Consider the following 23,958-nt stretch of genomic DNA (forward strand, 5'->3'; position numbering starts at 1 on the left):
AACCAAATCAACAACCCAACAAAAAAAACCAACCCAGCCAAAAAATCAACAACTCCCCCCAAAATCAACAAACTAACAAAATCGACCCCCCAAAAAAATAACCCAACCAAAAAAAAATCAACAACCCAGCCAAAAAAATCAACCACCCAGCCAAAAAAATCAACAACCCAGCCAAAAAAATCAACAACCCAACAAAAAAAGTCAACAACCCAAGCAAAAATAAAAAAAAAACAAACAACCACCCAACCAAAAAAATCTCCTAAGACGGCCAGACCCTCCCACCCCCAACTCCCCCAAGTCCAGATTTAGAAACAAACCAACAAGCAAAAGAACAAAACCAAGGAGAAAAGTCCCCAGGAAATTCACCCCCAGCAGCAGCTGCCACCTCCCAGCCCAGCACGGGGCCTGGGGCTGTGTGCCCAGGACCACCTCCACCCCCTCGGTCGCTCTCCTCCAGCTTGGATGTCCTGGTCCCCGGCTGCCTCTTCTTTGGGAAGGCAGCGGCAGGGCAGGTAGAGTCCACTCCTCCTCCAGCCACGTGGACCTCTGCACCCAGCCACGTGGTGTGTGCCCTCCCTGCAGTTGGCACCTCGCTCCTGCTCAGTACATGACCTCATAAACTGTGGCTTTCTTGTCCCCTGAGCCGGTGACGATGAACTGATCGTCGGTGGAGACGTCGCAGCTGAGGACAGAGGAGGTTTCCTTTGACTGGAGAGAGGAGGGCAGGGAGTGAGTGCAAGGATCAGGCCCCCTTTCCCCCCTCTTTCCTCCCCCCCTTCCCAGCAAGGTCCTGGCATCACAGAATTGTTTGGGTTGGAAAAGATCTCTGAGCTCATCAAACCTCAACCTTCCACCCAACGCCACCATGGCCATCAAACTGTGTCTCCAGGTGCCATGGCCACATCTTCCTTGGTGACTCCATCACTGTGCCAATCCCTGACCACTCTTGCAGCAAAGAAATTGTTCCTCATCTCCAACCTAACCCTCCCCTGGCACAATTTCAGGGCCTTTCCTCTCCTTCTATCCTTGGGACCCTGAGTTGTACCTAGACAGGTCTGTTCATGGAGCTTATTATGGAGAAGACACATTCACAGCTGGGATGTCAAGGGAGGGGATTCTCCCCCTCTGCCCCTCTCTGCTGAGACCCCACCTGGAGTACTGCATCCAGTTCTGGAGCTTCTATTACAAGAAGGATCTGGAGGTGCTGGAAGTTGTCCAGAAAAGGGCCACAAGGATGAGCAGAGGGCTGGAGCTGCTCTGCTATGAGGACAGCCTGAGAGAGTTGGGGTTGTGTAGTCTGGAGAGGAGAAGGCTCCAAGGAGACCTTCTTGTGGCCTTCCAGGATGTGAAGGGGGCTCCAAGAAAGCTGGGGAGGGACTTTTGAGGGTGTCAGGTAGGGATAGGACTGGGGGGAATGGAACAAAACTAGAAGTGGGGAGATTCAGATTGGATGGTAGGAAGAAATTTTACACCATGAGAGTGGTGAGAGACTGCCACAGGTTGCCCAGGGAGGTGGTGGAAGCCTCATCCCTGGAGGTTTTTGCAGCCAGGCTGGATGTGGCTGTGAGCAACCTGCTCTGGTGTGAGGTGTCCCTGCCCATGGCAGGGGGGTTGGAACTGGATGAACTTTGAGGTTCCTTCCAACCCTAACAATTCTATGATTCTATGTCCTGGGAATTCCCAGCTCAGGGCAGTCCCAGCTCAGGGCAACCTCACCCTGATGCCCACCTTGCTCCCCCCAGCCCCACACCACACACCTGGAAGATGCTGGCTCCATAGGGTGTCCTCCAGGCATTGAGCAGGTTGTCCTTCCCCGTGCTCACAAACCACTTCCCTGTGGGAGGGACAGAGAGCAGCCCTGTGTCACCCCAAACCAGGCCCACCAGCTGGAGTCCTGCAGCAAACTCTGCCCAGGTTGTGTGACACAAGGTGGGGCCAAGAAGGTGACAACTCTGCTGCTGTTTTCAGCAACAAAGAAGAGAGTCCTGCAGCAACAGCCAAGGGTACAGTCGTGGGGGTTGCTCCAGGCAGCCCTTAGCTGAGGGGTACCCCACTGGCATCCACACAGGAGGGAGGACTAGCTGCCAGAGCCAGCGCTTGCCCCACAGCACAAGCAGCCATGGGACACATGTCCAGGAGAGGAGGTTGTGTCCAGGGGGGACCAGGACAGGAGTCCCTACCGCAGGAGGCGAATTTGAGGGAGAGGACACAGCTCTCGTGGAGGTGCAGCTGGTACTTGTCTGGTTTGGTGACGTGCAGGATCTCCACGTTGCTGCTCTCCATGCCCACTGCCAGCCACTCTCCTGTCGGGCAGTAGCCCAGGGAGAAGATCTGGAGGGGGAAGGAAAGAGTCAGGCAGGAGCCTGGCAGGTCCTGGCCAGCCCTGTGGTGCTCCCTGGCTGCTGCCAGCCCCTACCTGGGAGCTGAAGTCGTGCTGCTGAAGCTGGCGCCCTTCCCGCAGGTCCCAGCACCTCACTGTGTTGTCCAGGCCCCCTGTCCACAGCTTGGTGCCATCGTTGGAGATGTCAATGCAGCTGGCACCGTCTGTGTGGCCCTGAAACTGCCTGGGAAAGAAGGGGGACAGGGAGGGCACAAGATGAGGGCTGGCACCTGCAGCAGCCAGCAGCGAGCAGCAGGAGGTCCCCACTGCAAGGACAGAGACTGTCCCATGGGCAGGGTTAAAATCATAGAATCATAGAATCAAAACTGTGAGGAGAGGTGGGGAGAGCCTGGAGGACACCAAAGAGTCCCTAGCCCAAGGAGCTTGGAGCAGCCCTGCCCCAGGCTCACCTGACCAGCGTCTGGTTCTGCAGGTCCCACACCACGATGTTGCCGTCGCTGCAGCAGGAGAAGCAGACTTTGGCGTCGGGGCTGATGGCCAGGGCATAGCAGGCAGGGGCAGAGGAGGTGAGCTCGGCCTTGATGCGGGGCGTGGGGGCTGCCAGGTCCCAGATGGAGAGGGTGCTGGCCTCCCCCCCCACGATCAGGCTGCGGCCGTCGGGCAGCAGCTTGCAGGAGCGGATGTAGTTGTCGCGGTTCTGGGGTGCAGCAGGGAGGAGCCTGTTAGCCCAGCCAGCCCCCACGGCAGCCCCTCCCTTTGGCACTGCACTTGGCACAGCCCCGGGGACACCCTTGCCCCACAGTTGCCCAGCCAGCAGCTGCTGGACAGACACAGCAGTGCTGGAGCAGGTGAGCAGCAGCTCCAGTGAGGTGGAACCAGCCCAGGGCTCCGAGCTCTACAGGAACATTTCCCCTGCTCCTGAACTGGGACTGCAGGGGCCAGGGCCAGGGCAAGATCTGAGCAGTGCATGGTAGAGCAGGGGGGAGACAGACTACAGACACAGAAGGACCCTCTGCCCCCCTCCACTGTCACAGGAGCACATTCCCCTTCCCAGCCCCCCTACAAACCCCATTCCTCCTCCTCCTCCTCCTCCTCCTCCTCACCAGGCAGTCCAGCTGAGCCACGGCTGTCTTGGTGCCCGGCTGCCCCACGTCCCACACCTTCACACAGCCCTTGCCCCCGGTGTAGACGTGCCGGGTGGAGTTGCTGATGGTGACAGCACAAACCACCTCTCCGTGGCTCAGGGTGTGCAGCTGCCGTGCGTGCCGGGGGATGCCCGAGCCCAGGAGGGCATCGGGAGGGAAGGGCACAGGCTGCATCTGCCCATCCGCGCTGACGTGGAAGGAGTAGGCACTGCGGGAGGGAGCAGGGCAGTGAGAAACACCCAAAGGATCCTGCATGGAGAGCAGCTGGTGCCATGTGGGGCCCAGTGTGCCCGACACAGGTGGCAGGATGTGGAGTCAGAGCTGTGAGTGGTGCCTGGCAAAGCCTGGCTGGGCACACAGCTCTGCCCGGGATTGGGGCTAGGCACACAGCACTGCCTGGGATTGGGGCTGGGCACACACAGCACTGCCCAGGATAGGGATTGGGCACACAATGCTGCCCAGGAATGAGACTGGGCACACAACACTGCACAGGACTGGGGTTGGGCACACAACACTGCCCAGGATTGGGACTGGGCACACAACACTGCCCAGAATGGGTACCCCCCAACCTTGGGCTGTGCTCCCCATCACTGCAGCTCCCAACCCGGCTGCAACCTCCCAACTTCAGCCCTGCAACCACCTCCTCCCCAGCCTCCAAGCCCAGCCCCACTCACGGCTTCCCCGACGTGCCCACTTGCATGCCAGCCGCCAGCCCTGGGACGCGCATGTGGGGGTGAGGGTCGTAGCCCACCTGGAGGGGACAGGGAGTGAGTGAGAGCAGCTCTTAGCCCGCAGGCACACACCACCCCCCCAGGGGAAGAGGCTCACGCACCAGCGGGGAGCGTCCGTAGCTGCCGGCTCCCACGGCGGCCGCGGCCCCGTTGAGCTGGGGGGACATGAGGTGGAGGCTGGCGTAGCCCCCGGTGCCAGCCACGTCCCCGTTAACGGCAGCGTGAGCCATGCCAAAGGCAGCCGAGTAGGGGCTCTGCACTCCCAAAGGGTTCCTCAGGCCCAGGGCTGCCGGAGGAGAGGCAGCAGCGTTGAAGGGACAGTGCCCGGGTGGTGGGACCAAGGCTCGGAGCCACCCGCGCCGGCCCCGGCGGGGCCAAGCTCACCCAGGGGGTCCACGGGGGCCTTGGCGGCAGAGGGGCGAAACTGCTGGGCACTGCTGGAGCCTGGGGCTGCAGCATCGCCCTGGGAGGTCGGGGTGCTGGACTTCAGGCTGGGGGTCCCTGCCTTCTCCACCTGCCAGCAAGAGAGGTCTGATAGCCACGCTCCCACCCCTGCCAGGGGGGTCTCTCCTCGGCTCTTCCCCAGGGAGCTGGTCCCTCTTCCTCCCCCCTGTTCCTCCCCGCCCTGTTTCTCTCCCCCCCTGTTCCTCCCCGCCCTGTTTCTCGTCCCCCTGTTCCTCCCCCCGCTAGCACTGTGGGATGAGACACAAGAGGGGATCTTATGCAACAGGAACCCTCTCTGTCCCCCACCCCTGCCAGGGGGTTTCTCTCCCCTCCACCTGCCAGCAACAGAGAGGTCTGATAGCCACACTCCCACCCCTGCCAGGGGGTCTCTCCTCAGGTCTTCCCCAGGGAGCTGGTCCCTGTTCCTCTCCCCTCCTCTTCCCCCTGCTAGCACTGTGGGATGAGACACCAGAGGGGATCTGATGCAGCAGGAGCCCTCTCTGTCCCCCCACCCCCCTGCCAGGGGGTCTCTCCTCAGGTCTTCTGCAGGGAGCTGGTCCCTGTTCCTCCCCCCTGTTCTTCTCCCCTCCTCCCCCTGCTAGCACTGTGGGATGAGACACCAGAAGGGATCTAACGCAGCAGGAGCCCTCTCTGTCCCCTTGCCCTGCACTGCTTTTGCCCCATGGTTTGGAGGCAGGTGGACCACCCACGTCTGGCAGCTCCACCAGCCGAGCCTGGGCAGTGGGGGACCCCCAAGTGGCACATGCCAGCTGCCCCAGGCAAGGCACCTACCGTGGGCACATCCTTGCTCCGAGATGGGGACGTGCTGCTGGAGGAGGCCATGGAGGTTGGGCTGAGAGGCACAGCCTCCTTCCTCCCCAGTGGAACCTTCTCCACTCCGTTCTCCCGGGATGAGTAGGAGTGGACACTGTGTGGGGAAGAGGGGTCCTGGGGGGGGTAGGGAAACCAGCAGGCAGCAGAGCAGGCAGAGGAACAGGGATGTCCCCAGCCAGGGCAAGCTGATGGCTCCAGCCAGGGCCAGGCTGGAAGCCTGGATCCCAGGGCTCAACACTAGTGTCAGCAAGGGCTAGGGAGCAAGAATCAAGGCTCCTAGCACCACCTCCCAGTGCTGCCCACCTCGGTCTCTAGCAGCCTGTTAAGCCCCACAAGTGGGGAGAGGGATGGGCAGCCCACCCCAGCCCACCCCCAGCACACTGACCTCATCCACCACCAAGTTGTCTTCACTTTTGTCTGCATCACTGCCCTGAAAACACAGAGCAGAGCTGGAGCCCAAGGGGCTAAGGCTGCCCTCACCGCTGCCTTGGCAGTGCCAGAGATGCAGGCAGCTCTGCCTGGTGGTGCCCTGCAAGAGGGGACAGGGATGCCCCAAGCCCCCCCAGCCCTGGGCTCACATAGTCTGTGATGAAGTCCTTCTCCTCCACCTTCCTCTTCTTGCTGCTGCTCAGGTACTCGGAGATGGCCCTTGCCCGGTCCCCGTTGGGCAGCACCAGGGAGCTCTGGGGCAGGGGGACACAGCTTTAGGGACTGTGCCCAACTCCCAGCAGTACCAAGACAGGGCAGCTCCCAGGCTCAGAGGGCCCCAGTGCACCCCCCCCCTGCCACCAGCTTGAGGGGTGCTGCCAAAGGAGTGAGGAAGGGGACACTGCTTGGGGGCTCACCCATGGGGAAGGGGTCCCTGTGGGGACAGCACCCACCCAGCTATGCCTTGGTTGGGGAGCAGCACTCCTTCCCCTACAGTCCCCCACTCCTGGGGTCCTGGCCAAGCCTGCACAGCCAGGGGGAAGTGGTGCAAGGAAGACAAAAGGCACTTACAGGGCCGGGGTCTCGCTCTGTCGCTGTGGCAATGCAGAGATGCAGCAGGAGGAGGAAGAGGAGGAAGAGGAGGGAAGAAAGGACATGCTGTGTGCCACCACCGAGACCCCTCACGTGCTGGAGTGCTCATGGTAGCTCTCAGCCAGTGCCACAGCAGCAGGGTGGTCCTGGCCCCCCCCCAAGGATGACCACCCCACACTGCCCCCCTAGAAGGAGCTGCTTGGTGGGAGATGTTCCCCACCCTTGTGAGCAGGAAGCCTCCTGCTCCACCAGCCCAGTCAGGAGCCCTGAGGCACAACAAAGCTGTCCCTACCCAGGCCTGGCCCCCACCCTAAGCTTCACACCAGGCCTGACTCCCCCCCCAAAGCCCCTGGCCCCCATGCCCCCACACTCACCCCTGGGCTCAGCGTCGTGGACTCCTCGGTCGTCTTTGGCGAGGAGCTGAGCCTGGGCCCCCAGAGCCCCCGAGAGTGCCAGCAGCCCTGAGGCACTGCTGATGCCAGCCAGGCCAGCAGGCTGCATCCCCGAGGGGTGAGGGGTCAGGGGGATGGGGGGAGCGTGGTGTGAGAGGTGCTGGGTCTGGAGCTGGTGCTGGAGAGGAGAGAGCAGAGTGGAAGGGCCGGGTCAGGATGGCTGCCAGGTGTGGTAGGGGAAGAGCCTGGTCCTCCCCATCAGCAGCCTTGGGGTCAGCCTGGGGATGGGCAGCTGGGTGAAGAGAGGCAGGGCACACTCCCAGGGTGCTCCCAGCCGAGCTGTGGCCATCATGCCCCCTTTGCCACCTCCTCCCACCCTGCAACAAGGACAGCTGGGGTCCCCCCTACCCATATCCTTATGGACTGGGGACCCTACCCAAATCCCTACCCCTGATGCCGCAGTCTCAAGGCAATAGCCAAGGTGTGGCAACCCCTGAGCTCCACCTAGGCCACAGGGCATCAGGACACAGTGACATCATGCATCACCCACCACCCCCACACCCTGCAGCATCCCTTCCACCCCTAGTGCCACTGGCAGACTCCCAAACCAGCCTGGCTTGCCCTGCTCCTGCCCCTGACTCAGCCATGGGTGCGAGATAGGCACTAGGGGCAGGAGCCTGCAGCCAACCCCCTGGGTTGTGTGTGTGGCGGGGGGGACAGGATGGGTTCTCCAGCCCAGGGGACAAGTGGGAGCAGGGGAAGCACTGCTGCCTGCAGGAGCAACCATCAGCCCTGGCCAGGGAGGGGGTGGCTGGAAGGGGTGGGCAGAGGGTGGACGTACCCCGATGGCCGCGTTCAGGTCGGTCATAGTCACCTGCTTCGCTCTCTCCACGGCCTGGACCACCTGCTGCTGGTGCTGCAGGGAGAGAAAAGCACTGGGCAATGCCTCCCTCCCCTCCTCCCCCCGGGACCAGGGAGGCTGCAAGCAGGCTCTGCCCACCCAGCTGGCTCAGCCAGGGGCTCACCCACCTCCTGAGACAGGAACGGGATGAGCTGCGCACAGATCACGTTGAGCCTCTTGGCGATCTCCGTCTGGCAACAGGAGAGCAGCAGGTCAGGGCAAGGGGCAATGCCCAGCAGGGGAAAAGGCAGAGCTGACCCCACCCCCACCCTTCCCCCCTGCCGTGCAGAACAGCTCTGGTGCTGCAGGAGACCCTCCCCCAACACCCCCCCTGTCACCAAGGGAGCTGCCCAGCTCCTCATCCCCACCCAAACAGCCACTGAGTGCTGCTGCTTGGTCCCCAAGAGCTGCTGCTCAGCACCAAGGAGCAGAAAGACTCCAGGAATCATAAAATCACAGAATTGTCAGGGTTGGAAGGGACCTCAAGGCTCAGCCAGTTCCAAGCCCCCTGCCATGGGCAGGGACACCTCACACCACAGCAGGTTGCTCACAGCCACCTCCAGAGCCTGGCTGCAAAAACCTCCAGGGATGAGGCTTCCACCACCTCCCTGGGCAACCTGTGCCAGTCTCTCACCAGCCCTCATGGGGAAGAATTTCTTCCTACCATCCAATCTGAACCTCCCCATTTCTATTTTTCTTCCATTCCCCCCAGTCCTATCCCTCCCTGACACCCTCAAAAGTCCCTCCCCAGCTTTCTTGTAGGCCCCCTTCAGGTCCTGGAAAGCCAGAAAGCTGCTTCCTACACCACCAAACCCATCCAAAACCAGGAGCCTGGCACAGAGTCGTAGAATCACAGAATTATTAGGGTTGGAAGAGACCTCAAGGCTCAGCCAGTTCCAACCGCCCCTGCCATGGGCAGCGACACCTCACACCAGATCAGGTTGCTCAGAGCCACATCCAGCCTGGCTGCAAAAAACCTCCTTCATTCCCATTCCCTTCCCCTCCCCCAACCCTGAGAGCCCTGGGATGGGCTCCTGCCGGGGATACGGAGCCCCCCCCCACGGCCCAAGCCGTTAAGGGCCACCCCTAAGGCAGCCCTCCCAGCCCGCTGCAGCCTCCTGCCAGCCCCCAGCCGCCGCTAATTGCCGCTCTGCCGGCCGCAGGAAGCCCTGGAGAGCTGCTCTCTCCTTACAGCTGCTGTTTTTCTGCAACACTTGAGTGCCACAGGCAATCAGGAGCTCGGCAGCAGCAGCAGCAAGCAAGCAAGCAAGCAAGCAGCAGAGAGGGGAGGGAGAGCAGCAGTGTGCTGTGCCACGCTGTGTGCCATGTTCCCATCGCCAACCCCACAGCCTGGGCACTCCTGCCAGCCCCAGGCTTAAAGGAGAGCACAGACAGGAAGCCATCCTCACCCCCCCCACACACACAGATATATGCCCTCTCAAAGGGCTGTGGAGTCAGGCCCTGGCCCCCCAAGCACCAGTGGGTGCCAGCCAGGAGGGCACACACAGCTCAAGGCAGCAGTGGAGGTGCCCAGGCTGCTCCTCCACGCCCAGGGAGCCCAGCCCAGCACCAAGGAGGGAACAGAGAGCAGCAGCTCTCCCTGAACTCAGACACCCCAGATGCCCTCTGCTTCTGGACAGGTGGGGGATGGCCTGGGGGGCCCCACGGTGCTGCCCCCCATGGTGCTGCCCCAAGATCCCAGGTGCAGCTCCCTGCCCATCCCAGTGAAGGGGATGAGAGCAGTACAGAACCAGGGGCCAAGAGGAGGGGGGGTTGAACTTGGACCCTTTTTTTTTTTTTTTTTTTTTTGTCAGTCTCAAGGAGGAAACCAAAAGCTGAAGGTCCTCAACAGACATGGATAGAGCTGAGCCCTGGATCTCCCCACCAGGACCTTGGGCACATCTTCCCATGCCCAGCTGGCACAGGTGAGAGGCCACAACGCCGCCCAACCAGCCCCAGGGACCCCCCCCTTTGTGCCATCCTGCATCCAGAGCAGCCACTCAATCTCTTTTTTTTTTTCTGTTGTTGTTTTTTTTTTTTTTTTTTTTTTGGTGTGCCAGACCCGCAGAGAACAGAAACAATCCAGCACCCACCCTCTTGCTTCCCCTTCTGAGGGAGTGGAAAAAAAACAAAACAAAAAAAAAAAACACAAAAACAAACAAAAAAAAAAAACCGAGAGAAAGAAAAGAAAGGAGCAGGAGGGGAGGGGAGAGGAGGTAGGGAGGGGGGGTGGGAGAGCAGGAGATTTGGCAGCCAGCGGTTCTGGGAAGGATTTAGCTGTCTCCCGGGGCCGGCAGTGATGGATTCTCTTCCCTAATGCACTGATGGGCAGCAGCTCCTTGGGGAGAGCTGCCTCCAATTCACTCGAACTCGTTAATGTGCAATTTACTGGCACTTTAACGCTCTCAGCATGAAAAATGATCACTGCTGTTTGCAGCCCCCCCCCCCCCCCTCCCCTCCCTCCCTCCCCCTTCCTTTCACCCCCTAGCCACCAGCACTGTCACCTCCCCTCTGGCTCACCGTGAGCAAGTCCAAGGCCAGGCAGATTCAAAGAGGTGTTTTGACCCAAAGGCCCCTTCTAGACCCACCCCCCACCCAAAAAAAAAAAAAACAAAAACTAAACCCCACCCAACCCCAGCCTCAAAACAACAACAACAAAATGAAAGGCTCCTGCTCAGTTCCTGGCTTGAGTGAGTCTGCCCCTGCCCAGCCTGCAGAGCTGCACATCACAGCCAGCCCCCAGCCTCACTGCCCTCTGAACAAACCCAGGGCAAAACCACCTCAGCACCTCAGCCCTTGCTGGGTGCTACTGGTGCCAGCACCAGGGGTGTCTCTGGGGGACACGGGGCATGGCAGGTTTGGAGTCACCATGGCATGACCCTGCCTTTGCCAGCAGTGGGAGGGGGGAAAGAGCTTTTTGGGGGTCCTGGGGCGGCCAAGAGGGCTCAGGACCTCTGCCCATGGTCGGCTTTGGGGGCAGGAAGGGGCAGATGGTGGCTCAGTGCCCCTGTGGTGGTGCCAACCTACAGCTCCCATGCAGGCTGGTTTGGTTCCTCACACAATGGCTGCTGACTGTGGGAGCAGCCTCCTGGGCTCCTGTGCTGGCAGCTCGCTGGCAGGGGGCCAGCAGCACCTGGGACTGGCAAAGCACAAACCCAGGAGGGCTGGGGAGAACCAGCAGCCAGATGAGAGGAGCATGCAGCCCAGCCAGGGAGGAGGCATCCAGGCTGGGCAGACCCTTGGCACTGCCCCTGACCGAGATGGCTTCACCCTTCCCTCCTCAGGAGGGTTGGCAGCATGGGACAGGGTGTGATGAGGGTGGCAGAAACTCCCCTTCAGTGGGCACAGAATTGCCCAGGTTGGAGAAGATCTCCAAGATCATTGACTCCAACCATCAACCTGACACCACCATGGCCATCAAACCCTGTCCCCTCCCAGGTGCCATGGTCACATCTTTCTTGAAAACCTCCAGAGATGATGACTCCACCACCTCCCTGTGGTGGGGCAGCCTGTGGCAATCCCTGACCACTCTTGCAGCCAAGAAATTCTTCCTCATCTCCAACCTAACCCTCTCCTGGCACAATTTCAGGCCATTTCCTCTCCTCCTATCACCTGATCCTAGGGAGAAGAGACTGACTCTCAGTGAGCCTGTGCTGGGGGGGAGCTGGGGGAGGGGCAGGACCCAAGCACCCTCACACTGCCCACCCCAGCCAGCTCCTGTGCAACAGTTGGCAGTGGCAGGGTGGGAAGGAAGGAGGCCATGGCTGCAGCTCTCCTTGCCAAGCTCCTCCACAGCCTCTTTAAAAATAGATGAGAAGAAACCTTCTGTCTCAGAGCAGCTGGTGACCCAGAGCAGCACAGGAGGGAGGGAGGGAGGGAGGCAGGGAGGGCTAGGGAGGCAGTGAGGGGAGAGGGGGAATGTGCAACCCCAAGCCCTTAGGGAGCTCACCCCAGCCCCTTCCTCCCCACCTCAGGGTGCTCCTTGGCCCCAGCCCCAGGCAAGCTGCACCCCCCCTAGGGCCAGTTGGCACTGGCCAGTTGCAAAGGCAGCCAGCCAGAGCTGTCACCCTGCCCATCACCTGGCACATCACCCTGCTGTGACACCGCAGCACCCCTTGACCCCAGGGGACCTCATTTCCTCCAGGATGGTTCCCAAGAGCCACTCAGGAGTGGTTGTGAAGCAGCCAAGCAAGCACAAGTCCTCCACCCCAGCTCTGCCCATCACAACAAGAGGAGCACACCCAGGGGTGTCAGGAGCACACACCCCACAGGTGGACAGTGGCTCACACACGTGTGGAGAGGTGAGAGAGGCCAAGACCATGACACAGAGCAGCAGACAGCTCCCACAGCATGGAGAAGGAAACATGAGCACAGCTCAGCTAGGGCAGGAAGCGACTTCCCACACTTGCCATGGGGAAAGAAGAACCCAGAGGGCCCAGGTGGCATAGCAAGGGACAGGGAGCAAGGACAGAGGAGCTGGGACAATGCTCCTGTCCCACCAGGACTCACCTGTTTGTGCATCTCGATGTTCAGCCCATAGGACATCTCATAGTACTGTGAGGGAGAGAAGGAGGCAGCATCAGCGTGGGTGGGGAGACCAGGGGGACTCTGGTGGTGGTGTGTGAGGTCAGCCTGGCCACAAACAGCAATGCTGTGGCCAGCCCAGGAGAAAACAGCCATCAGCTCCTCTCCTGGGAGCAGAATGGACACAGGGCTCCTGCTTGCTGGCAGATGAGCAGCACGGGAGCAGCTCTGCTACCTCCCCACCACCACCACCACAAGCTGCAGCAGCCAGCCCTGCTCAAACCCCTGTTTGGGGGTTAAAACCAGACCATGACAGCCAGAGGAGAAAGCAGGTCTGGGGGGGGGGCCTGGCCACAGAACCCAAGTCAAGGGGAAGCCAAAGCATCCCAGGATCGTGTGTCCTTTGATGGTTCAGAGGAGACACCCCCCACTGCCCTCCTCCTTTTCATTCAGGTGGAGCTCACTAACCATGACATAATGACGCTGGATTTCTGTTTTTTCTGTTGCCAGCTTTTCACATTCTAGCTTCAAGCTGTAAAAATAAAGAGAAGGAAAAGAGAGGGGAGGAAGGAGAGGGAGAGACCCCACCTGGTGTGTGTCTCCCCCCCCCTCCACCTCAGACAAGATCTCCCAAGCCACACAGAGCACAAGGTCCCTCCAGAGCACCACAGTGCTGCAGCCTCCTGTTCTCAGATTCAATCCTGGCTCCCAGCACAGGGCAGGGAAACCACCTGAAAGAGGGTGGGAAGGGGCTGATAAAGAGGGGATGGGCAGCAAAGGGATCCAGGCATCAAGGGGAGAAAAAAAAAAAAAAATCTCCATGGAGTTTTAACCTCCTTCCCCAGCATCTGCTTCCCAAATGGGAACCAGTGGCAAAGCTGAGCTGCATTTTAAACCTGGCTCTGGCCAGCACCGCACAAGGAAACGATCCTGAGCCAGGAAGAAGAGGAGGGGTGGGGGGAGAGTGGATCAGAGGGACCCCAAATCTGTTAAGTGACAGCTCCAGCTCAGCCCAAAAGCTGGGCCCTGGAAGCCAGCACCTTCATCCCTGGGCTTTTGGCAGGAGGAAGGTGAGGTTTGCCCTCAAACAGCATCGTTTCAAGCTACCTTCCAGATGGACCAGTGCCTGCAGCAGCATGGGATGGTGCTTCCTGCCAGCCCTCACCAATGCCCAGTGCTGAGGGGAAACCTGCTCCTCGCCAGCACCACTTAAAAGTGCCCAGTGCCTTGCTGGCTGGCACCAGAGCTCTGGCAGCTTTCTCACCTATGGTATTGGTTCTGCAGGAACTGGAACTCCTCCTTGATGCGGTCCAAGGTCTCTGGGTACGTCAGCTTGAGGGACTGGGGGGTGCTGGGGATGGCAGTGGCAGCAACAGTGGCTCCTGAGGCGGCAGAGGGGGCCTGGAGGTGGGCCTAGGGCAGGGGAGAGGACCCTCAGGTCACTGCTGCTGGCCCAGTGAGTCCCCCCACGGCTTTCCTGCACCCAGGGAAGAGGCCATGGGCAGGTCAGGGAGAGCAGCAGGTGGAGGAGGTGGCAGAAGAAGGCACTCCAGAGGATGCTGGTCACAGTGAGGGCAGTTGGTGGAGACTTTCTTGGCATCAGTTGAGCCACTGAGCCAGGAGAGGAGGGCACATGGGGGGGCACAGGGTGTGCAGCCCCCTGGGGTCCATCCTCACCTGGTGCCATGCAGCAGAGCTGCCTACCCACTTGTCAGCAGCCTGATGGCCCAAACCCTGATGCAGCACTGAGGCTCAGCATCACCCAGGGAAGAGCCACAGCACCGCTCCTGAGCGTGGCACATGCCAGCAGCACAACTTTCCTGGCCACAGCTAACACCTCCTGTCTGCTGCGGGCGCTGGGGCTGGGGGCACGGACCCTGCCAGGGCTACCATGGCACCATGTGCCTGCCCCTGGACCGGGGGAGACAAGGCTGAGCTCGGGCTCACCGGGGGCCGGTTCTGCGGGAACATCTTTGGTACTGGGCAGGCCTAGGAACCCTCTCGTCGCTCGGGCCCCGACGCAGGCTCAGGACGGGGCCTGGGGAAGATCCCAGCTCCGGATCAGACCCTGGGAGAGAGAAGGAGAGTCACGGCCCGGTGCCGGTAGGGCAGAGCCTCAGCCTCTCTCGCAGCACCCCCCACGCTCCCCCCAGCGCAGCCGCCTGGACCCAGGACCCCCGCACCGCGGCCGAGCCGCTCCGCACCCTCACGGGGACCTGGGGGTCCCTCCCGCAGACCCGGGACCCGCCCTCCGCAAGACCCCCACCGGCTCCCCGCCCCCGGCACGGCCCAGGCCCGCGCCCCCCCGCGCCTCTCAGACAATGGCCCCGCCGCCGCCCGCAGCAGGTACGGCCGCGGGGAACGGACCGGACGGGCTCCGCCACCACCCCCACAACCAGCTCCAAGTGGGGTTGGACCGCGGGGGCCGGCGGCAATCCCGGAGCGGGGCGGCGGACAGCGAACCGAACCGGTGCGGGACGGGGACTCACCGTGCTGCTGGCCCCGGCCCCGGCCGCTCGCCCCTTACGGAGGGGCGGGCTGGGCCGGGCCGAGCCGAACCGCGCTGAGCCGAGCCGAGCCGAGCCGAGCCGAGCCGAGCCGAGCCGAGCCCCGCGCCCCGCCCGCCGCGGCCGCTCTGCGGAGCGCGATCAATGAACGCGCGCCAGCGCCGGCTCCACGTGGGGCCTGGCCCGTGCGGGCGAGCACCCCGGCCGCCAGCCAATGGAAGAACGGCTCAGCGGCCCGCCCCCACGTGGGGCGCGCCAAACTGCCTTCCTATTGGTCGGCCGAGGCGAAGGCCGGCGGGAGGTGCCAATCTGGGGCGGCGGCGGCGGGCGGCGCGGAGGGGGGCGCGAGGGCGGGGAGCGGCCGTTAAAACCCGCGCGGGCCCGGGGGCGGGGCCACGGCGGGAGCGGCCTCGGTGCGGGATCCTCGGGTACACGGTGCGGAACCCCCGATACGGGGGTCACGCTTTCCTCCCACTTCCCCCCGCGCCCCATCCCTTCCCCGCGGCTTCTCCCGCAGACCGATGCCGTGAGCTTCGTACCCGGGCCCCTGCATCGGCCACCCAGCCGCCACCCCGTCCCGGTCTGGCTTTTGGGGCTTTTTGCTCCTAAACACGAAGCGCAAGAAGTCGTTAAACTGCTGACCCCTTCAACCCCCCTTTTTTATTTTTAATCAGCAAAATTAACGACTCCCCCCCGGGAACGGCCGGTCGCAGCTCACCGAGAATTCCCCACGGGTGGTGATGGCGGGGAGGGGGCAGCAGCTTCCCTCCCTCCGGACACTCAGGAAGAGGAGGGCTCCTGGGCCCGGCTCCCTTCCATGATCCCCGCTCCCTATCCCCTTCCCCTTAGGGACCCCCATGCTTTCCCCCTAGCCAGGGGCTCCGGCTTCTCTCGGCAGCTCCCTTCCGTCCTGCCCCACCGCAGAGGCAGCTCCATCAAACCCTGGGATGCTGCTGCGGGGGGGCCGTGGGAAAACTCCAGTCCTTGGGAAAAGGGACCCCCACGCTGCCAGGCGGCTCCCCCTCCCTCCCTCCCAGGCCCCAGCTACACCAGCCCCAGTGCTCCCCCCACCCAGCGCTGCCCACCTCCCTCCCCGGAGCCTTCCGTGTTTCCAGCCAGCTGCCTGGGGCCGTACAACCCATTGGGCTTTTCTCCTGGGGTTTTCTGGTGGTTTCTCTCCTTTCAGGGCGATCGTTTGTTGTTCGACATTTTCTGCTGCCTGCAGGTCAATCCGGGCTTACTGAGAGCAGGAAATAAAACATCTAAAAAGCAGCAGCTGTGAGGGGTCGGCCTCTCCTCCTCTTTAACCTTAATCCACAAGCAGGCCTGGGCCTTTCCTTCCCATCACAGCTCCATCCTCTGGGTCCATCACCCTTAGGGAAGGTGGGGACACCATTAACCTATGGGACAGACCCCCCCCTGCATGGTCCATGGGACAGATCCAGCATCAATCCGATGGGACAGACTCATCCTCACACCTGAGCACTCAGACCTGGTGAGCAAAGTGACTCCTCTGGGCAGAAAGCAAAGTTAATCCAACCCCTTCTCTGCCCAGATGTGTTTTGTTTTGTTTTTTTTTTTTTGTCCTGAGAGATCAGCTCTGGACACCCTGCAGGGTTAAAATTTGCTGTGTGAAATCCACCCTTGAAAATCACCTGAGCGTGGTGGCTCTGCACAGCCTTCCTGCACCAGGGGTGACCACCTTCAAGGACTCACATCTGCCTGCAGCCAGGGTCGGCACAAAGCTCTGCATTCACAATAGGGGGTGGGGGTGGGGTGTGGAAATCCAACAGGATGTGAATTGTCCCCAAATTCATGCAGAGAGACACAGCTGCATGACAAACTCACCTATGGACGAGGCAGGAAACAAAGAGACTGATGGGGGAGGAAAAGTAACAACTGAAATGTCCACATTTGATCTGATCCTCGTGGGTGCTTTATTTTTGCAGCTCTTTTGCTTCTCCTGGACACCCCCAAAATCCCAGACACTCCCCTTCCCCCTCCAGCTAAGATGAGGCTGAGGAGGTGAGTTTGAATTTGCCTTTGCACCAGAGCAGGGCCACACTGGAGGAGGACACAGCAGGGATGGGAGCCAGTCCTTGTGGATGAGAACTTGCCTCCAGGCCTGGCAGAAAAGCTCAGTAATAAAACCTCAACAAAGGACATTGAGGTCCAGAGAAGGGTAACAAAGCTGGGGAAGGGTCTGGAGAGCAGGGCTGGGAAGGAGCAGCTGAGGGACCTGGGGGTATTCAACTTGGAGAAGAGGCTGAGGGGAGACCTCTTTGCTCTCCACAGCTCCGTGAAAGGAGGTTGCAGTGAGGTTGGGGTTGGTCTCTTCTCCCTAGGATCAGGTGATAGAAAGAGGAAATGGCCTGAAACTGTGCCAGGAGAGGGTTAGGTTGGAGATGAGGAACAATTTGTTTGCTGCAAGAGTGGTCAGGGATTGGCACAGGCTGCCCAGGGAGGTGGTGGAGTTCCCCATGCCTGGAGGTGTTCAAGAAATGTGTGGCCATGGCACTTGGGGCCATGGCTTGGTGGCCATGGTGGGGTTGGGTTGATGGCTGGACTGGATGCTCTTGGAGAGCTTTTCCAACCATAACAATTCTATGACTCTGTGATAAAACCACTGTCCTGGAATGTGGCTGCACAAAGTCCACCCTGCACGTGCCTGCAGGGCTCCAGAGTCCCAGCACATGGCCACGCTGTCTCCTTGGGCTGTGAGCAGGACCTTGCAGCCTTCACAGAGCTGAGGATGACCCCAGCCCACTCTGGGGGAAGCCCAATCCGTTGCACCCTGTCTGTCTCCCACACTCCCAGCACTGTCTGAGAGCAGCCATGGTCTCAGATGGGAGACCTCCCCCCAGCTCCACTGAGAAGATCCAGGGAGGGAGACCTCTCCCCCTCCCCTTTCCAAAGCTGCAAAATGCTGAGGATGACCTCACTGCACCCACTCTTGGCCCCCAGTGACCTGAGGGGGGTGGGGTGCTGGGGCTGGGGTGCTGGACCCCACAGAGGAGCAGTCTCCCAGCCCTTATTATATTTTCAAATGGAATAACAGCACCATGTCTATTTTGGTCGACAGAACAGATCATTTCTGGAAGAGGGCCACAAGTCTCAGAGGGAGGGGAAATAATTTGGCCAAGGTCATGTTAAGGCAGTAAGAGTGTAAAAGGGGGGGGTAAAAAAAAAAAGCTAAAATAACAAAGAAAAGGCAAATGAGAGCTGGACTGAAATGACATCTCTGCCCCTAAGCCCCCTCCCCAGCCTGGGAACCTTGTCCCCTCTGCCCTGATGCTTCCCAGCATCATCCCATGGGGCTGAGGGGGCTGAAGGGTGTGAGGGGCTGAAGGAGCAGAGAGCAGAGGCCTCAAGGAGTAGCTCCCAGCAGGGCTCTGGTCCCCTAGGTCTCAGGTAGCCACCTTGAGCCCACCTCCCCTGGCTGCCACAGCCATGCTGAGGGGTGGGACCAGGGATGGGGGCGTGCCCCTGGTGTGCTTGGGGCACGATGTGCTCAGGGTGGTGCTGAGCCGTCACTGGGCATCCCCCTGGCTGCACCAGTTCCTGATGTGAGGGCATGATGGTGGCAGAGCCAGAGCAGGACTGGCAGGGAATGCAACAAATCCACTGGCAGATCCCTCTGCCCTGCCCTGCTGTGTCTCCTTGTCCTTGCCTGCTCCCAGCCAAGCAGCAGCCCCTCTGTGTCAGCCCAGCCCATCCAGCACTGCCAGCTGCCCCTGCTGTCCATCTCGGGAGGAGAGCAGAGCAGGGCAGTGGGGCAGGCTTGGCATCGTGCCCTGGGGTCATTCCTTTGTCCAGCAGCCAGCAATCCTGCAGCCAGTGGCTGATGCCCACCCGCGAGGGCGAGGCACCTGCAGCCCTGAAGGACTCTGCCAGGGCAGCTCCAGTTTGGTGTCGTGGGAGGATGGGGAGGGGGGGAAGGAAGGGACTCCAGGAACACCTCAGCCACCACCGAGCAGGGCAGGCTTTCCCCTGAGCAGGTGCCAGGGAGAGTGGGGCAAGGCGGACATCCCCCAGCAGGGCTGGCACTCGGCAGCCCAACGCTTCCGCAGGGCACATCCCTGGCACTGCCACGCATCCGCACGGCTCCTGGCAAGCAGTGGAAAACAAACTGCTGCTCCTACCCTCTGGCTGCTTCCCGAGGCTCGGTTGCCAGCTCCTCCATGCCAGAGCAGCTCCGTCGAGGCTGCTTACACAGCAGGGAGAGCTCCCAGCTCCTCTACCTCAGCACTTGCTCCACTGAGGAGCATCCCCAGCTGTCTCCAGCCCCAGGAGTGGGAGTGACCCTGGGGGGTGACCCTGTGGGGTGATCCTGTGGGCTCTATGGGATCAGGCACAGCTCAGGGCAGGCTCTTGCCTGGCTGCTCTCATGAGAATCATCTCATACTGGGTTCAGTTTTGAGCTTCTGGCTCCGAGAAGGACATTGAGGGGCTGGAGCTGGTCGAGAGAAGGGCAACAAAGCTGCTGAGGGGTTTTGAACACAAATCTTATGAGGAGCAGCTGAGGGGATTGGGGTGGTTCAGCCAGGAGAAGAGGAGGCTGAGGGGAGAGCTCCTGGCTCTCTACAACTCCCTGAAAGGAGACTGGAGCCAGGTGGGGACCAGCCTCTTCTCCCAGGTGACAGGATGAGAGGAAATGGCCTCAAGCTGCACCAGGGGAGGTCCAGGTCAGATATTAGGAAAAGTTCCTTTCCAGAAAGGATCATCAGGCACTGGAACTGCCTAGGGCAGTAGTGGAGTCACCATCCCTGGAGGGGTTTAAAAGATGTTTGGATGAGGAGCTTAGGGACAGGGTCTAAGAATTGAGTGCAGGGAGATGTTAGGTAATGGCTGGACTCGATCAGCTGAAGGTCTTTTCCAAGCAGCCGATTCTGTGCTTCTGTGATCTGCCAGCCTCCCACGGGAGGGTTTTCTCCTCCTCGTTTCCTCCTTCTTTTGCTGTTTAATTTCTTCCCTACCCCTCCTCCTCCCCTTAGCGAGATCAAAGGCGGCTGTGGCACCGGGCACGTTTCACGGGAACTGCCGCTTCAGGGGGTGGGGGGAGGCGGCACTGATGGGATCAGAAGAGGAAAAGGAGAAGGATGAGGCTGGAGGGAGAAGCAGGGTTCCGCGCAGGGTGCCGACAGCCCCGTCCGGGAGAGGAGAAGGCTCCGCAGGCACCGGTGGCCCCGGGTGCGGCTCCGGGAGGGCGGAGGCTGCGGACCGGCCCCGCTCCCGCAGCTCCGCCGAGCTCTTGCTGCCCTCTGCCGCCGGCCGGTGCAGTCCGGTGCCGAGCACGGCCACGGCCGGTGCAGCCCGGTGCTGGCAGCCGCCTCCTTCCCAGCTCGGCAGGGGAACGGTCCCGGCTCCCCCGGGAGAACGCAAGGGTGATGGCGGGGGGAGGGTATGGGCCTGCAATTGTGCCGGGGGAGGTTTAGGCTGGAGATCAGGGAACATTTATTGGCTTCATGAGTGGTCAGGGATTGGCAGAGGCTGCCCAAGGAGGTGGTGGAGTCACAGTCCCTGGAGGTGTTCAAGAAATGTGTGGCCGTGGCACTTGGGGCCAGGGTTTGGTGGCCACGGTGGTGCTGGGTTGATGGTTGGACTCAGTGATCTTAGAGCTCTTTTCTAACCAAAACAATTCTATGATTCTAGGGTGCCCAGCCCCTCCCTCACATCTGCTCTGGCCCCCAGCAGCCCCCAGGCCCATGCTGGACAGCACCACCCACCTCTAGGGGCCATGATCTTGGGGTCCTGGCCCAGATACCCCAACTCTGCCCTTGCCCTGCTGAGGAGAAGAGGTCCAGGCTGTGCTGCAGTCACTTCCTCTCAGGCTGTGAACATCCTCACCCAAAGGTGCAACCTGCTGTGCCTGCAGGCATCAGTCCCCGTCCCACCACCTCCCCGAGCAGAGGCCACTCCACACCCCCCAACCACAGGCTCAGCTGCTGGCAGCTTCCATCCATGGCTGGAAGCCAGGGCAGAGGATGTTTTGGAGATGAGTAACATCCTTCCTGGCAAGGCCTCTGCCCGCTCCTGGAAGCATGCTTCGGGCACTGGGAAGTTCAGCCCCCTTCACCCAACCAGCTGGGGAAAGAGGCCAAGAGCAGGAGGCAACCTGGAGATGGGGCTGGGGCAAACAAAAGCCAGACAAAGCCCTTGAAGTGGCAGGAGGAGCCTCAGGTGCCAAGGAGAGGGGAGGGAGGATACTGCATGGCAAAGCAGGAGCCAGCCAGGGGGCACAGGTTAGGGGAGGCAGCCCCGGGCCCCCCCTCCAAAGTCGGGGTGGAAGCCAGAGCCCAGCTGAGAGCTGCCAGAAGCAGCTTATTTTGGATAGGAGGCATCTTGGCTGAGCACTTGGTGCGTGGAGCTGCTGAGCCTGGGGAACAGCAGAGCTCTCAGAAAGCAGGTCCCAGCCATGACTTGTGGGCCAAGGCTGCTTGGCTTCAGCCCTGCAGCTGAATCTGTCCCAACACAACCAGGACTGGATCCCTAACTCCTGAGTCACTCACTGCAAAAGGGCTTTTGGACACCCCAGCCACAAGCTGGCACGATGCCCATGGCCACAACTCACTCTGAATACAGGAGGAGCTGCCTGGGATGCACCAGGCAGGACACAGAGCTGGTGCCAGCCCTGACACCACCTCAAGCCTCAAATGGGGAAAGCCAGGCACACAAGGTGCAGGGGAGGGGGACACTTCACCCCACCCCCCAACTCTGCTCTCCCACAAGCCCTGCTATGCCCACAGCCTGGCCCAGACCTTCCCAGTGCTCACACTGTGGGGGGGAACTCAAGGCTGCAGGAGCTGGCCTGAAGTTAGAGCAGCACTGGCAGCATGCCACAGCATTCAGCCATGAACAAGAAGGCTGGAGCAAAAACTGGACCTGCTTTGCCTTCTCCAGCACCCTGCTGGCATCCATGGAACTGGGCAGCAGGAGCTCACAGCCCCTTGCTGTGGCCAGACATGGGCTGGAAGGTCCTTCCCAACTGCAGGTTACTCATGGCTGGGCATGCTGCTGTGGAATTTGGTCAGGTCTCAGCCCCGTTCCCACACCAGGACACGGCTGGAAGCAGCCTCATCCCCCCAGGAAAGGAGCAGCCAAGCTCCCTGCCGTGCACCAGCCTGCCCTGCCCTGTGGAGCTGCATGCTGCAGCATTGTGGCCCAGCTGGTTTTTCCAGCAATGCATCCAAGAGGCGAAATCAGATCTCAAGGGAAGGGAGCAGGCACGTTTCTGGCTGCACAGAGAAGCTGTGGGGGCAATGCCAGGAAGTGGGGCAGCTGCTGGGCACTACAGCCTGGCCAGAGGAAAAACCAAGCAGACAAGCTCCAGTGCACAGGCTGGGCCTGGCTGCTCCTGCCTCCAGGAGCTGCTGTTCTTTACAGACCCTCTGGCAGAGATATCCTACCCTGGCACTTCCTCCCCACCCCCCCAGCTTTGTTTTACACCAACAGATATTGAACAACCAGCTCAGAGAGCTGGGACAGGGCAAAGGACCCGGGTGGGGGGGACCAGGGAGGGGCTTGAAGGAGGAAAGCTCTCGAAGGAAAACAGAAAAGCAGCGTGTGGTGAGGGAGTTCCCTCCACACAGGGAAGGTATTTTTTGGTCAGGGCTTGTCTAGACTGGAGTAACCCACGCTGCTCAAGCACATCAACACCATGCAGCAAGCCCAGGTTGTGCAGGGGAGCTGCTGCTCCTGGCCAGCACAGACCAGGCTGCACTGCCCAAAGGTGAGCAAGAGGTAGAACTGACCCCAGGACTGACCCTTCCACCCCACCAGGGGCTGGGGTGCCCCCAGGCCCTGTCCCTTGCAAAGGTTTGGTGCCCTGTAGAGCCCAGGATGTGCCTAGGTGGAGGGAGCTTACAGCAGCTGGGGTTCCCTGTTCCATGCCAGCAGCTCTGCCCACCTCTAGCAAGCTGCAGGCAGGACACAAGTGGCCCCAGGCACCGTGGGTAGAGCTGGGATGGCACCAGAACCCCAGAACTAGGCAGAGCTGCTGCCAACACCATGGAGCAGACCCATCCCCAACTGACCCTCAAGTCTGGTCCTGCCAGGGCACTGCCCTCCAGCCCAGGGCTCTCTGCCTGTCCCCGTTGCAGCCATTCCCACAGCAGGAGGGACACGGGGTGGCTGTGCCAAGGCTGTCACCACCCTGCCTTCCCTTGGCTCCAGCTGCTGGAGCAGCAGAGAGAGAGAGAGAGAGAGAGAGCTGCAAGCACAAAGCGTCACTTTTTCCAACAGCTTCTCTCCGCCTTCCCTTCCTTCCCCCTTGCAGAGTTGGGAAGCACAGGAGGCTCCTAGGGTCAGGCTGAAGGCAGTGCCAGGACAGGACCCAGCTGGGACAGGTCTCTCTGAGCTACCCACAGCTCTTCTCCTGTCTCAAAGTGCCAGCCAGCCAAGGAGCAACACTCTCAAAGGTGGTGTGAGGCTGGCACTGTGACTGAGGAGTGCCTGGCCAGCCCCATCTCTGCTCTCCCTCCCGTGGCAGGATGCTGCTCCCACCAGCCCTTTTTCCAAAGGAACTGGGAGAAGGGCTCAGCAGCCCTGACAGGCCCCCAAGCAACCCTCCTTGCTAGCAAGAGGCTCCAGCACCCTTCCCCTTGGGAAAAAGGAAACACCAAAGACTTCAGTCCATCCCCTGGCAAGGCCAGGAGCATCCATGGAGTGAGAGAACAGGCCTGACACAGACATTCTTTAAGGATGATCTAATTTAAAAATAATAAAAAAAAAAAAAATCCAAGCTTTTTTTTTTTTTTTTTTTTTTTTTTTTTTTTTTTACAAAAACACATCATAATGAAAATGTAGTTTAAGAAGAGGCCCTCAAGTGCTCCAGTGCTGGAGGCAACTACGTGTCAGCAATGGGACTGCTCCGTGGCCCATTCCCCACCTTCCCAGGGAGCTTGGAGTGCTGTGTCCAGCTCCACAGCCCCCTTTGTTTTCCTTTACCACAGAACAACTTCTCCCCTTTCCCTCTGCACCCCCTAAAGCATCAGCTAAAGCTGCAGGAGAGACAAAGGCTCGAGCATTCCCCCTGGCCCCAAGCCAGGTGTGAAGCAGGCAGGGTGCAGGAAGCATTGGGTACCACCCAGAGAGGAGCCTGCCTGGGCACCCCTTGCTCA

At 60.7% G+C, this 23,958-nt stretch overlaps 1 protein-coding gene across 10 annotated transcripts; it reads right to left on the bottom strand.

Annotated features, from left to right (window-relative positions):
- Positions 1-600: 600 nt before the first annotated feature.
- On the bottom strand, positions 601-14,303 carry LOC128978336 (transducin-like enhancer protein 1). Of its 10 annotated transcripts, XM_054396211.1 has the most exons (20): positions 14,280-14,303; positions 13,597-13,745; positions 12,801-12,864; positions 12,318-12,362; positions 7,937-7,999; positions 7,749-7,823; positions 6,890-7,085; positions 6,495-6,517; positions 6,074-6,178; positions 5,881-5,925; positions 5,454-5,609; positions 4,602-4,731; positions 4,319-4,503; positions 4,161-4,237; positions 3,445-3,694; positions 2,791-3,038; positions 2,417-2,564; positions 2,181-2,331; positions 1,758-1,834; positions 601-708 (listed from the first exon to the last, which is right to left on the bottom strand). In XM_054396211.1, exons 1-20 carry the CDS (start codon positions 14,301-14,303, stop codon positions 601-603), a joined length of 2,319 nt encoding a protein of 772 aa, XP_054252186.1. The 10 variants fall into 10 exon arrangements, with proteins under 10 accessions (XP_054252186.1, XP_054252191.1, XP_054252190.1 ...); XM_054396216.1 differs by lacking the exons at positions 13,597-13,745; positions 14,280-14,303 and having other exon boundaries at positions 6,495-6,511; positions 12,801-12,818; XM_054396215.1 differs by lacking the exons at positions 13,597-13,745; positions 14,280-14,303 and having other exon boundaries at positions 4,602-4,748; positions 5,450-5,609; positions 6,495-6,511; positions 12,801-12,818.
- Between the last annotated feature and the right edge of the window lie 9,655 nt (positions 14,304-23,958).

Source organism: Indicator indicator, chromosome 36 (assembly GCF_027791375.1).
Source record: "Indicator indicator isolate 239-I01 chromosome 36, UM_Iind_1.1, whole genome shotgun sequence".
Lineage (NCBI taxonomy): Eukaryota > Metazoa > Chordata > Aves > Piciformes > Indicatoridae > Indicator > Indicator indicator.

Bases quoted from the DNA above. Each gene is read 5' to 3' on its own strand.
- LOC128978336 (XM_054396211.1), bottom strand. From the start codon at position 14,303: ATGTTCCCGCAGAACCGGCCCCCG. The intron at 4,238-4,318 runs GTGCGTGAGCCT...TGTCCCCTCCAG, and splicing joins GCTACGGACGCTCCCCGCTG to GTGGGCTACGACCCTCACCC. The intron at 1,835-2,180 runs GTAGGGACTCCT...TCCCTCCCACAG, and splicing joins CCTCAAATTCGCCTCCTGCG to GGAAGTGGTTTGTGAGCACG.